The sequence below is a fragment of the Sceloporus occidentalis genome, unplaced genomic scaffold, assembly GCF_023333645.1.
Source record: "Sceloporus occidentalis isolate IW3139 unplaced genomic scaffold, rSceOcc1.0.p SCAF_26, whole genome shotgun sequence".
In the NCBI taxonomy this organism is placed as follows: Eukaryota; Metazoa; Chordata; class Lepidosauria; order Squamata; family Phrynosomatidae; genus Sceloporus; species Sceloporus occidentalis.
The window spans coordinates 7,465,228-7,479,191 of record NW_028317006.1 but is presented as its reverse complement, the minus strand read 5'-3'; the positions used below and the strand labels follow the sequence as shown (position 1 = coordinate 7,479,191).

Sequence of the window (13,964 nt, the reverse complement as noted above, 5' to 3'; positions counted from 1 at the left end):
TTCCTTCTCTTCCACAACGAAGGCAAAGAAGGGCAGGATCTTTTAGGGTCTAAGCCGAAGAGGAGACCCACTGGGGTCTTTAAGCCAAAAGGCTTAACCATCCCTCATCACCACCACCAAAATGCCAAGTCTCCAGGAACCCGGCCCACTGTGCCATTTTCAACGCGAACAAATCCAATAAATCAGTGTCCAGAAATCCAAAACCAGAGCACACGTATCCCAAACCTGAAGTGGTTTTGTGCTATTTCAGGCCCCAGCCTATGGGTGGTGTTATAAACATGTAGATCTCCCCCACCACCAGTCATAGGCCAGGGCATATTCAAGTGAGAAGAAAAAACATCCAAGAAGTCCAAGAAAAAAAGACCAGGTAATTCTTGTGCTCCTATTGGCTCCCATGTAAGTAATTGTGCCCCCTAAACCTTCATGTGGAGCCTACCTGGCTACCCCGATACCAGGGGCCCAAAATCCACATCCCGGGCTTCATGAGCTTTCATCTTTTAACTGTCGGCCTGTATAAATAAGATGCAAGATGCCCCGGTACATCCCTCCAGCTAATGTTTTACCTCCAAGGGGTGGCTGGGCTAATGGTAGTTGTAGCTCAGCCACAGCTTGGAGGGCCCAATAACCTGACCATTGGCCCCTATACCCATCCTTGCTTTGATCCTTCCGTACAAGCCTCTGTATTTTCTCCCCATTACCCAGCGTGCCGTGTGGTAATAGTAACGTGAAAGAACTCAACATTTCAACACCAGCTGTGATCTAATAGACTTGGTTTCACTTGATTATTTGGATGAACAAGCAATGTGAATAATTCTATTATAAACATACATTGAGTTGTCTTGTATAATATTAAATATATTGGTTAGGCTTACAGAAGTAATTACATTTACATGGTGTCTATTATCCGCATTAATCATCGATACATTAGCTTTCTTTAAATGTTATCATATACTGAGTTTCATCCATTCCGGATGGCCATGTGATGGAACGGGTTCACATATCATATACCACGTAAAGCCTCGGTATGAGGAGGTGCTATATCAGTGAGAGGGAGGTAGATAGTATAAGATATAAGATATTCTTAAAGGACACTTTTCTGCTGTCCCCCAATGCACACAAGCCATGTGGTGGAGGCCACTCTAGAAAATGACAATGTGAGGGATAAAAGCAGAATACACATATATGTAATGACACATACATCATACTGCAATTCAAACTATCTTGATTGAGAGTCTTTAATTGAAGTGGATAACTTTTACCGGGCCAACACAAAAAAATGATCCGAAGTCAGATAAGCTTTCCGGACCTCAAGGGTCTCTTCTTCATTTGTGACTCCATTTTTCTTTACAGCTATATCCATTTTGCTTATCAAAAACATTATGCAACACACACATGGACCCACACACTCACATATTCTCTTGCACCGCAATGCACTGTAATGACAAATACACACAGCCGCCATAATGTGAGTGATTTTTATTGTGGCCTCGGTGCTCTATATGAGAAACACTGCTCTACATGAGGATGCTCTGCGGAGTTATGCTCATCACATAAGCTATGATTAAGATAGAGTCTGACCTGCTGTCCAGGTGAGAGGTGACAGGATGATCCGGGGGCAAGAGGCCTGGCTTCTGGATAACCAGAAGAATGTGGCTTCTCTGTCCTCTTGGTGGCACCTGCTTGATGTCTCCTACAACATAGAATAATAGCATTTGGAGCTGCAGAGTAGGGGGGCCAGGAAAGGACAAGAATAAGGGCCCTTACCATCTTCAGTACTACCTGAGAACTAACTACCTGAGTTTCCCTAAACAGAAATACATGAAACACGTGGGGAGACAGGTACACCTCAAGTGCATTGGGTTCCTACGTTGGTGAAAGTTCTTGACAAATTAACTTAACCTCTTTGACTTCTCTGAGCTCAGGTCCAAGCCTGACCCAAAGGACTCTAGCTGGACCAAAGCTGTTGGTAAATTCACAATGTCTTATGGAGGTCCAACCCCGGTGAGCTTCTGCTGCAAGAAGAGCTTGGTTGGCCCAAATAATGAATAGTTAAATAAGCAAGATTTCTTCAATCTCCTCACCTATTGAATTATGCATTATACAGGGTCAGCTCACCCCTTCTTGTTGGAGAAACTTGACAATGTTGGCCCTTTTGAACAGCAAAATGACCTAGAACATAGATGCTGGTCCAGAATGTTATGGATAAGGCAGGATCCCTAAATGTTACACGTTAAGAACCACTTGGACTTAATGATAAAGTTCTGTTAATATTTACCAAAAACAAAACACACAAAGAAATTTAACATACAGAAAATGAAGACTTTTTGAACAAACTGATTAATGTGGAAGTAGCACAGTATGGTTGTGCGATTTCTATTAGCTGGTCCTTTGTTAATAAAAATTAAGGATTTACTAAGGGCGACTCACATATAAGCTGCCAGTCAGTAATGCCTCTAATGTTAGATCGCTAGCTTTATATTTACTACTGAATTGACAATCAGTCTAACAATGCGGCAGCAAAATTGGTTAAAAATTAAAAAAAAAAAGTCTACAGAAAAAAGTTAATCCTAAGAATTACAGAAAATAACATTTAAGTCATGATCATAAATGCTCCTTTGATTTCCTGTGACATAATACAGTTTACCCCCATTTAAAGCACTTCATTGTGAAATTCAGCAATTTCAATGATGTTATATATTTTATTATGTAAAAGTTTAGAAACTAGAAAAAATAGGGAAATTCTGATTTCTAGGTGTCACTGCATTTTCTACACTTGCCCAATATCTGATGAAATACATTGATTTTATTTAAAATGCATATAAATATAATATATACGTTGGCCAAGCACTTTTGTGTTTGTTTAGTGCAGTGGTTCTCAACTCATGGGTCGTGACCCAAAAGGACTGGAGGCGTACCGGGAAAATGTCACTTTCCTGGGGCAGCCTTACACATTCTAGCGGCAATCTGTGAGCCGCAGGCTGTCAGGACCGTGGCCGCAACAATCAGGGCCATCAGGCAGCCTCCGGTCCGGCATGTACTTTAGTATTACTCCCCGACCGCAAAGCAAGTTGCTTGATTGGTTTGTGGTCGCTGTCTGCTCCTAGTGGGAGGTGAATAAAGTATTTCTCTGATTGCTCCTCCCCTCTTCCTGCTGCAGCCCGCGGGCAGCCTTTCCACTCCCTCATCTTTTCTGAGGTTATTTTTGGGTCGCGACTTAATGACCAAAGATAAATGTGGGTCCTGAGGATACACGGGTTGAGAACCACTGGTTTAGAGGAAGCAACCCTTACCATTTCATCAGTTGGGGGATATATGGGTCCCTGTTTCCGTCATGAAGTAGGCTCATCGGACTGCAGCTGATATAGTTCAGGTAGTTCTTAGTATGCTTCTGCCAAAGACAGAGATGGAACACACATCTATTAATTGTCACTTGCTAGTTCCACAATGCAATAGTTTACGACCAAACATTCCGAGGCTCATAACCCCCTATAGAAACCGAGGAGCCAAGTCATGCTACACATCAACTCCATAAACCGCTGCCTATTTTTATGCATCTACTGTGTTTTATAGACTTAAAGTGGACTTTCACCACAATTACAATTGCTATTAATCCGTAGAACATGAAAATGTACCTTCTGTAAAACGTTTTAACCCATATAGGGCTTTAGTAAAAAATTGACTCTAGTGCTAAGTTTGAAAAATGGTCTGATCACTGTAGGCATGGCCACCAAGCAGGGCCATTCCAATGGTTGTTATGGTGATAAGGCATCATTTTCTATACGTAACCCCATATACATGAGATGTTTGTAATATAGAATGTTTGTTTAGGACACAAATTTGGTGAATTTATCTAAAACTCATACTATTCCAGTTTTCTACAAATATAACTACATGCTACACATCTTTCAAAAACAGTTAAAAGATAGAAAGAATACATCATCTTGCAGCAGAAATGGCATGAACGGCAAATGCTAATTCTTCATTACAAATATCTGCCGTGGGGTTTGAAAAAATATTAACGCCACACAAGCGTTTTTTCTGCTGTGTTGGTTTCCTTTACACCGGATGTCCGTGAAGCGCAGGATTAGGGTGTATAATCACGGGGCGCTCACCTTAATACCAAGCTCTGTTCTCTGTATGGCTGTCTCCAGAGTCTGGATATCCACAATCTCTCCATTATCCTGGATGCCGGGGCGCGTCAGTCTCTTCTTCAGGTGTTCTAGGTCACTCTGCACCTGCAGGCACACATTTCGACTATGTTAACAGATCCGGCCGTTGGGAGGCCGCGTGTAAAGAGAGAACTGGATATGTACGTGTTATAGAATGCCTATATTTTAATAAATCATTACTGTGGGTTCATTCGGTTCTACTAAAGTGAAGCGGCTAACACATTACCTGTCATGTCTAGGTCTATCTGCTCTAGAACATCGCCAAACTACTAGAGCAGTAACCCATACAGGCATCACGCATGGCATACGTGTTCTAGATACATAACTCTACTGTAGTGTTGGCCATGATGTACTGAACATAAAACAAGCGCCAAAAAAGCCAATCATACATTGCATGCAGTTATATTAATACAACTATTGTTCTTATATGTCTATGTGGATGCCAAAGGGATCTGATTTACTTCCAGAAAATATATACAGAAAATATACATTTAATAATTAGCTGCACGAAGGAGATGATATAAATGCTTGCTAAAAATACATATATACATATATATATATATATATATATATATATATATATATATATATATACACACATATAAGCTATCATTAGTCTCATATTAAAGTGACCCTTGCCCTCTGCCTGGCATCTGTGCTATCCGGTGCCGGGTGTATTCGCCATGGCTGTTAGGGTACCTGCACCAGGAGGCGGCCAACGGGGTCACTGCCTTGGGAGATTGCGGCCATGCTGCGGGCAGTCTGTGTGCGGATCCAGGTTTTGCTGCCATGGCGACGGGACGCGCTGCCGACTGTACCACTTCTGCAGGGGGGAGTAGAGGAGAACATCCAGTTACTGATAGGTAGGGGGAAGCGGAATTGTAGCAGTTACTAGGAGGAAGTTGAGTGGTTGCCATGCGGAAATCGGTCATGCTGGAGTACGGAAGAGGCAGTGAGACCAGTCATGGCCTCCGTTCCCTGTGCGCTGGTTACTAGCTGCGCTCCCGGATTTAGCGAAGAGACGCTGGTTGCACGTAAGGCCCTCTCACAGGGTATAGGGTCGCAGTGTGGGCAGGAGGGTGAAGTGGGTTACATGCTTAGGGGCAGGGAAATAAAACGCGTTTTAATTGTGATTCTACTGCTTAAACTGAAGCCCTCACTGCTTCATCACAGCCACATCTCCGCGGCCATGTATTATTATTATTGCAAATGGCCCAGTATAGTATGTCTCCGTCTGAGTTCAGATTATAGAGTGTAAAATCGCGAGAGCTGGACCCTCTCCTCCTTCTCTGCCAGCATGCCCTAATCCGTGTTATTTCCCATCTTGTTTATTGTCACGTTTGTCATCAACATGATTAACATTTTCAATTGTAATAGCTCTAGGGAATCGGCTCCATAAATAGTGTATATATATATATATATATGTGGTGCTATATAAAACAAATAATGGGGGGGGGGGTCGTATGTATGTGTATATATATGTGTGTGTGTATATATGTATATATATATATATATATATATATATATATATATATGTGTGTGTGTATATTAGTTAGCACTGAGTCGGGTGGTACAACAGTGTTCGCGCAGCACAAAGCAATATCCTTTGTATTGTAATCATTGGAAGGATCTCAATTGATGGATCTGTTTGGAGCATTTTTATTATAGAGAAGTTCTCTGTTTTTAACATAACAAATATGGCCAACAAAGCCACGTTATATTTATAGAGGCCTGTTGACACGTGTCTGCGTGTATATAAGTATAAATCATTCAAGTGGTTGTCAAGGTCATCAGATTCTTTGGATTAATTTTTTTTAATTGTCGTATAGTGTGGAGAGTAACAACACGAGCCGTTCTAGTCGATACTGAGTATACTTTGCGTACGAGTATATTATGTGAAGTTCATACCCCGCCTTTCCTCTCTCCTGCTTAACAAAGAGGTAAATAGAGGTAGATTTTTTATAATGTACCATTCCTTTTTGTACTTTTACAAAAAGCAACATATCGCTCTGTAATGTGCATTATTATTTATTGCATATATAGTTCATTATAGCGCCATCATATTCTGCACGTCACTGGCTTTCACTAACGCTGCATTTACGTCCCAGAAAAATATGAACCTTATCATGAGCACCAAAACCTTTTTTTGCTGTTTTGTGGGTACTTAAGCCTCTGTGATAAAATGACTTCATTTTTGTTTTATTTTGGCTGTAAACCAGCGGATACGAAGTGAGATGAGGCACCCTGTTTCATGTATATGTAACAGGGTCGCGTGTCATCGTATGCGCACTATAGCAGACCTTGCAGAAGTATCGTTGCATCGGAGCGGCCTACCATCGATACCATGTCTGGGGCTCCCTAGAGAAGCTTCTTGGAATAATGAAATAAAATTGCAGTATTGCTAGGAGCAAGGCGTGTTCAGCCGATACATTGGCTTGGTGAATGCTGTGTGGCACGCGTTCCTATTTGATTTCCACTGGTGTGATTTATTTGTCAGAGCTTTATTTGTTTTGTGAACACTGGTGACTGTGATCTGTTACGAGGACACGGGTCACTTCTTCTGAGTATACGCTTCCCCAAAGGTATATGTAGCTTCTTCACTCCTTGGGAAAACCAAGCGAGGGACGATCTTCTAGGTCTCTCCCCTAAAGGAGCGAGACCACTGAAGTCTTCATTGGGATGTGGAAGCCAAAAGGTCAACCCACATCCCCTCCGAAAAAGCCACATATTCAGGGAGGCGGCTCCGCTGTGGCGTTTTCAGTATGTGCCGCTGTGTAGGAAAACAGATTGGTTGCTTCAAACTTAGTTTTATTTTTTCGTATGTAAAAGTCCTCGTATAGCATTCTCGTGGAATGGGGGTGTCGGGGACAGTAAGCTTTTTAATAAAAGGGCCGTAACTTCCAGGAGGGGCTGAGCGCTGGACTGTGTATGGTAAAAGGCACACTCAGGCCATTATATGTACTTAAAAGTGTATTTTTTACAAATGAGTGCATAGAGGGGATTATTAGAATTTTCCTTTGAATTTCCTCATTAAAGCCAGTTCCAGGGGCTCTAATAAGACCTCTGCGCGCATGTACAGAAAGCACTTCAAACCTGTATTGGAACTCACTCCGTAGCTGTATTCTGCAGCTGTGGAATTGTCACTTTTTTTTTTTCTTTTTATATAAACTTTAATATATATACTTTAATACACATTCATCATTTGTGGAGCACTAAACTGGCCCTTTAAATGAATTCAAGCCCTTTTCCTACATACTTATCCAGTGTGCCGGGTCATATCAGCCCTTCTCGCAGGAGAGCCTTGCTGGGGCTTGCCCTTCATAATGGATAGTTCCGTTTTTTAAATTTGCTTTTTAACACCTGACTTGGTGAATAACTCCCAAGTATGTATTATAACGTGGGCTTAATGATACTCAGAACCTCTATGATGGGAAGTGTACGATACCAAAAGAAAAGGTAAAGCTAGCAGGGAATTTAACGCAAGAATCAAAGCCACGCTAAATGTGCAGAGGTCTAAACGTCTAACCCGTGGGCTTATTAGTTAAGGCAAAAATTACATAATTGGTAATAAATGATCACAATGAACGCTTCTTACTAAGTAACTTCAGTAATAGGCCTGGCCGGTTAAAACATGAATGGTTCCCCCGTTATAGAGTCTGTATAGGGACTCCGCTCTGTTGCAGGTTTCATTATTCATGGTTGCGAGTTTATTCCACCAGGTGGCTGTCAGGCTTCGCTTTATCAGGCGTGACAGATCATCCCGGATACTTTTTCTGCATCGAGAGAGTCGCTGATTTTTGGAGACCAAAAAAAAATAAATACATGGTCCCATCTGCTGCAATGCAAACTCAATTCATTCATTTGGGGTGATACCCCGGAACAAGTGTTAGTGTAACACGGCTATTATGTGGCTTGCTTAAAGAGCTGCCTCTGTCTTTGAATTCTTTGAGGGTTTTATTCCTTAAATGTAATTAATGTTTAAATACACATCATTTACATTATTCTTATTTTTGAACAGAACCCTTTTTATCTCATATTCCTGAGCACGTAGAATGTTCTCTGCAGGGCCAGCAATAGGTTTTTGGAGTCCTAGGTGAAAAGATTAATTGGTAGCAATAATAATAATGCATACATTAAGGCAGGGTTTCATAAATCCCAGGTCGCCATGGCGACCAGGAATCCCTTCCCGGCGCCTAGGGCCGTTAGGGCGCAAGGAGCAGAAGAGCTGTCCTTAGCCAAGGTAGGTAGAAGGGGAAAAGTATCTCGCGGCTAGTGTGTGTGTGTGTAAGTATGTTAATGTGTGTGTGTGTGTGTTAGTATTGTTGGGGGGCTCCTAGAAACAAACCAGATTTGCCGACCCCTGCGTTAAGGATGCATGTATGAAGGATCACAGATTTGTTTTAAAGAAAAATCCATTACCGCCATCTAATGTTATGAGCAGTCTGTGTCATCCTTAAGTCATCCAGAATGTTAAATGAGGGGGGCGTTGTAAACATAATATTAACATACTGTGCAACCATTAGTCTTTTCAAGCTAAGTGAGGGCTGTATAACTATCATGTGGGCCACTAGTGGAATGCTGGGCTCCGGAATTCTCCTGCTTTCTGGGTCGCCGTGCAGCCAAGCAGCAGCACAAGGTATCGATTTTTATTTATTTATTTTTTAGGGAAGCAACAACTATCGGGATACGGGTCTATGAGCCCCCCATTTTGATCATCCTCCCCATGCGGCTTGCATGCAAGTAGGACATTCTTGCCACAAAGGACTTGAGATATTATTATCTTTTATTTATATAATGCCAATAATTTACGCAGCGCCTTGCTCCTCTATCCCTTAAACTGAAAACTCATGGTCTTGAGGTGATGGTGTGTGAAGAACCATGACGTAACGTGGAGTAGACATTTATTTCTGTCCTTCTCACAAACTGAAAGTCCAGCTTGGTCCCAGAACCATTCAGATAGAAATACTTTATGGCAGGAAGACCGGACTTTCCGTAAGTGAAAAGCATGCACTTGAATACTCATCGGAAGATTCTAACAGGGCTGGTTTTGTGCTTATTTATCACGTTCCTCAGGTTCCTCTCGCAAACTACACACAGAAGGCAGCTGTTCAAAGCGCATTCCCGGGATAACATTTGTTTTGGAGTAGCAGCTTGTCTGAGCAGGCAGCTCTGTTTTATGACTGTCTGAGCGCATGGCTCTTTCATTTGGAAGCCCTGGTAGAAGGTGCTGTGTGCTGCCTGCTCCTAATGCCCCACCGTATAGATATAGATAGATAGACCCCTGTCTGGTCACGTGGCTCTGGGACTTGCCTGCAGAGGTTACACTTCCAATATTTCACCAAATTAAAATACTGCTTTAACCTCCTTCCATCGAAATAAGTTGAACTGATGGCTATTTTTTGGGGGGAGAGATTGTAAAATAGAAAACCATTGATGATTATGACAGACATACATGTGCAGCTATAATACTATGGGTAGTATTTATCTAGTCCTTCAAATCATAGGATGTTATTATTCTTTATTGCGTAGTATTGTACCATGGGATATGGCACACTATGGCATAGTGTTGTTATTCAGGGTGCTTTTTGGAGGAGAATGATTGAACAGTAACAGATAAGTGAGAGGTGGGAGTAATAAATTAGATACTTTGTAATGAAGCCAGTCCATTGGGGAAGGGCCAAGTAGACGTAATTGAGGCTGGGATGCTAAAGTGCTTGGAGGAACCTATTTGGACCAGGTATGGATAAGAGGCAGGTGGCATGAAGCGAGCAGGTCCGGTATGGAGCGTGACTTGGCTTCAGAAAAGGACTGGTCTATGTGGGGTTGAAGAAGGGTTTTGTAACATCCTACAAAGCCACCTATCCACAAACTATTGTGAGGAGATGCTTATTGTGTGAGAGGTGGTAGTTTGTTTTTGTGGTAGGATGCACGAAGGAGAAGAACAAACAGGTGGACAACGCTTTGCTCCATATCATCACTGCATGTGTTCTATAATGTGTTAGCAGCTGCGGGTAACACGCCTTATCCGTTTGAGCCGCACTTACATGTGTTTCCTTTGTGTAGAAATTATTGGGACAGACCAAGTTCCTGCAGTTCCACATGATGCCGAAGATGTCAGACAATACCCCTGGACAATAGACAACAAGTACTATGCGGCTGATGTTAAACTCTGTGTGGTACCCAGCGCAGCGCATGTCACCACACAGCTAGCAGAGACCATCCAGGCCTTCATTGTATACTTTGATAGCACAGAGGTGAGTGGCCTGCTGCGTGCACACAATTTTTTATCACTAACCAATATTCTCTGAATGTCTAGAGCATGAAAGGATACATTTTAAGAATATTCTGTTTTAAGGCAAAAAGGTTTTGGGTCAATATACCAGTTGGTATAAGAGAATGCTGCCTACCTTACTAGCTGTGGAGCCTTATCAGAGCTGCTGCCTATATTCTGGTGGAATTCCCTGATTAAATCTAAACTCTACTTTTGTTCTCAGAAAGCTGGCCTGGAGAAGGTGTCCTCATGGCTACCACTGCTGGAAGAGTGGATGCTGGATGTCATGATCCTCGTCTGTGAGCGGGTGTCTGATGCAGGTAAAAAACTGCCTTCCTTGTACTGTGGCCTATGTAGGTGTAAATGGCTTGAGGACTATACAGGACACGCTACATGGATTCCTGTAACTATTTCCCGACAGGTGTCAGGAGATCATGCTTGCTGTACATACATAAAGTATTGCATAATATCCTGAATCATCTTGAAAGTAATGAATGAGTCTGGATTGTAATGAACGAGCAGTTGCTTTCTGCGGTGATATTGGTTCTAGAGAAATTTGATTTGAATGTGGTTTTCATTTCTTGTCTAAAGCAGAACAAATGAAAAGCCTCGTGGTTTCTGCTCACAAGGGCTAGGGTCAGAACGATGCATTCTAACGGAAGGGCTTTTTCTTTGCAGGTGTCAACCGGCAGACTGCTCAGGAATGGTGTATCCAGCATGGTTTTGAGTTGGTGGAACTGAACCCAGAAGAGCTGCCAGATGAAGATGGTAAGGCCCTCTTTGCCTTTGGAGGAATATTACCTACATATTTTCCATAAAGTGCTCTTAAATGTCTCGTACATCATCACATGTTACTTTTTTTCCCCCCTCAACACAGATGATTTCCCAGAATCTACTGGTGTGACTCGCATCGTTCAGGCCTTAAATGCCAATGTGTGGTCTAATGTAGAAATGAAGAATGGTGAGTGATAAGAGATGGGTCTTAGGACAAAATTGGAATATTGATCCATTAGAAAAAACAATAATTAAAGGTGACTCTTAATAGTATTCATTGGCTTCTACATTTCACATAAAGTTGCCCGAACCAAACCTTTTCAATTTCCCAGATGTCTTTCGGAAGTATTATTCACTATTGAATAACTGCAATTTGTGACTTGATGATATTTGCAACATTTGCACCATCACTGTATTGGAACTTGCTTAGTACTGATAATCCATCTGGTAAACCCTTAAGAAGTGGTAAAAACACGCTTTTATTATTACTCATATAACCGCCACTAATTAGAGCTGCCTTTATCCGTGTCTTTCCAGAGCAAGCTTTCGGGATCTTTGGCTCGTTGCTGACAATGAAGCAATCCCCGGGTGGCAGTGAGAATCTGCAGGGTGATGTGAGCGGGTATTTTGAATCTGTTTGATTAAATTGAGTACAATGGGGGCACATGTGATACGAGCATCCTGTAAGACTGTGAGCATTCATATGCCTAGAGGAACACCAGGATCTCTGTCCTCAAGGTGCCCCCAGGATCTTCAAGGAAGATTTACTGAAAGGTGGAAAGCTGGAGATTTAAAGCTCCAGTGTAATCTTGTGGAGCCCCATCTTCCATCTTACTCCCTATAATTATTTAAGTGATTTAGGGGATGTTACCATTGCTCAGCAGGCCAGTCTTTTTATACCAGTTTTTATTTTTGAACCTTTTCTACTACGGACTAATTGGGTTAGGTTAGCTGTTATTTAAGTAACCGAGAGGTTATGTACAAAAAGTGATTCTCATTATTTTTGTATTCTTGCCACCATAGCAACTATTGAACGAGTACAGTCAGCAGGGCATTTATGGCGCTAAGACCACTTTGAAGCAAATATGATGAAGATGATACCATTAATGGATTGCAAGCTTTTGAGTCTATCTAGGTCTCTGGCTTTTGTACTGCAGAGCCAGTGTGTATGTAGTGGTCTGTATTAACCCCTGACACGTTTCTGCCGTTCAGGTTTCAGTGCCCGGCGGTGAAGCTGCAGAGGCTCCCACGGACCCAGGGTGCGGCTCGGGTAACCACCGAGGTCCTGAGGTTGCCGCGCTTGTAGGTGGGTTTCTGCTTCCTTATACCCCCTGTTATCCTCAAACCGCTAATTCAATAAATGGCTGCTGTCTTCTTATTTTTTCCATTGGTAGGGCACTGCACATTCTACCCCCATGCCGTTTATTGTAAAAACTCTACACTTACTGTCTGCTACAGATTAAACAGTCATCTGACCTTCTATTTGAAACATATGGACTGTTAAATATTGTATAAAAATACAGCCCAACTTTGTGTTTATGGTAACTCAATCACGAGAGGTTACACCGCTGCGGCAAAATGGATGAAACTGTACTTTGTTGCCAACCTCACCCTGTCTTTGTGTCTTCTAATTCCTGTTGCTATTGCCTAAAATATCCCAATCAGAGAATTCCGCTGCAGAAATAGTAACGCTTGCTCTTCTGTACGGAACGTGCTGGATCTATTGCCCCCGGTACACACCTAGTCCTCTCTCGCTTTCTTCAGACCCAGTGGTGGATCTCGATATCCGGGAACTTGCAAGTCTGACTTCAGCGGACGGGGATCTGGAGAACTTCAGCCGTCTGTTCAGCAAACTACAGGAAATGAAAGGTAATATTGTGTGCCCGAGTTTTAGGGGCACTTCGTGTTACAGCTGCGGTTATATGTGAAAGGCTTGGCAGATCTCGTGGGGGCCGTGGAAATGCAATTATACCCAGCAGCAAACCTATTTAAATTTAGTAAAGGAAATTGGCAGCGCACAGCAGCTTCTTCCACAGACCTCTGCACAACACCTATAATTAAATCTTTATTGGTATTGTTAAAAGTAAAATGATGGAGTGTGCTGGAGAGGCATTTAAAAGGTGGCTGCTCAACAGAGTGAAGGCGTTAATATTTCCTTCAGGTACGCTGGATGAAGAACTGGCTGCAGTCTCGTACCTTGCGCTGTGTCGGCTTTCACGGCGTACTTAGTGGCCCTCTCTGTATTTTAGAAACATGGAATTTGACCTCCAATAAGGACTATTGGGCCCATCTAGTCTGCCCATGTTTCCCGCTGTAAGAACCTCAACCTTTATTTGGTCCTTGGCCTCGTGTATTCATCCAAGCCATATACCTATCCCCTGTGCTTTGAAATCCCCATAATGTATTAAGCGCTACCATTTCTGCTGGAAGGCTGTTTTACTTCTCAGAGAGCGTTAGAGAAGTGCAGCATCCTTACATTACATCTAAGCCTCTAGTTTTTGACTATGACCCAACATCTCAATTAGATTGAATTAGGATTTTAGAATTATTTTTTTTTTATGTGCTTAAGCTAGGATGCCCAAAAACTGTGGCCTGGCTGCCGCCCTTGGAGTTGTACTCCCCTGATCTACACATTTGCTAGAAAACTGACTAGCTCAGTGTATAGATACTTCTGTTCTACAGGTGCCACATTGCCCTGGCCATAAATGTTTAGCACATATGCCGAGATGTGGCTTTTGTGGATTAGTTTC

At 42.4% G+C, this 13,964-nt stretch overlaps 1 protein-coding gene across 1 annotated transcript; it reads left to right on the top strand.

Annotated features, from left to right (window-relative positions):
* The first annotated feature begins 5,127 nt into the window (after positions 1 to 5,127).
* Positions 5,128 to 13,443, top strand: LOC149300091 (alpha- and gamma-adaptin-binding protein p34-like). The gene is made up of 9 exons (XM_089485542.1): positions 5,128 to 5,203; positions 10,233 to 10,423; positions 10,664 to 10,760; positions 11,119 to 11,208; positions 11,318 to 11,401; positions 11,752 to 11,828; positions 12,427 to 12,484; positions 12,979 to 13,083; positions 13,376 to 13,443. The coding sequence occupies exons 1-9, from the start codon at positions 5,134 to 5,136 to the stop codon at positions 13,441 to 13,443; spliced, it is 840 nt and encodes a 279-aa protein (XP_089341668.1). The 5' UTR covers positions 5,128 to 5,133.
* Positions 13,444 to 13,964: the final 521 nt, after the last annotated feature.

Coding starts and splice junctions, on each gene's coding strand:
- LOC149300091 (XM_089485542.1), top strand. CDS start 5,134: ATGGCCTCCGTTCCCTGTGCGCTGGTTACTAGCTGCGCTCCCGGATTT. Junction 10,761..11,118: donor TGAGCGGGTGTCTGATGCAG/GTAAAAAACTGC, acceptor TTTTCTTTGCAG/GTGTCAACCGGCAGACTGCT. Junction 11,402..11,751: donor TAATGTAGAAATGAAGAATG/GTGAGTGATAAG, acceptor GTGTCTTTCCAG/AGCAAGCTTTCGGGATCTTT.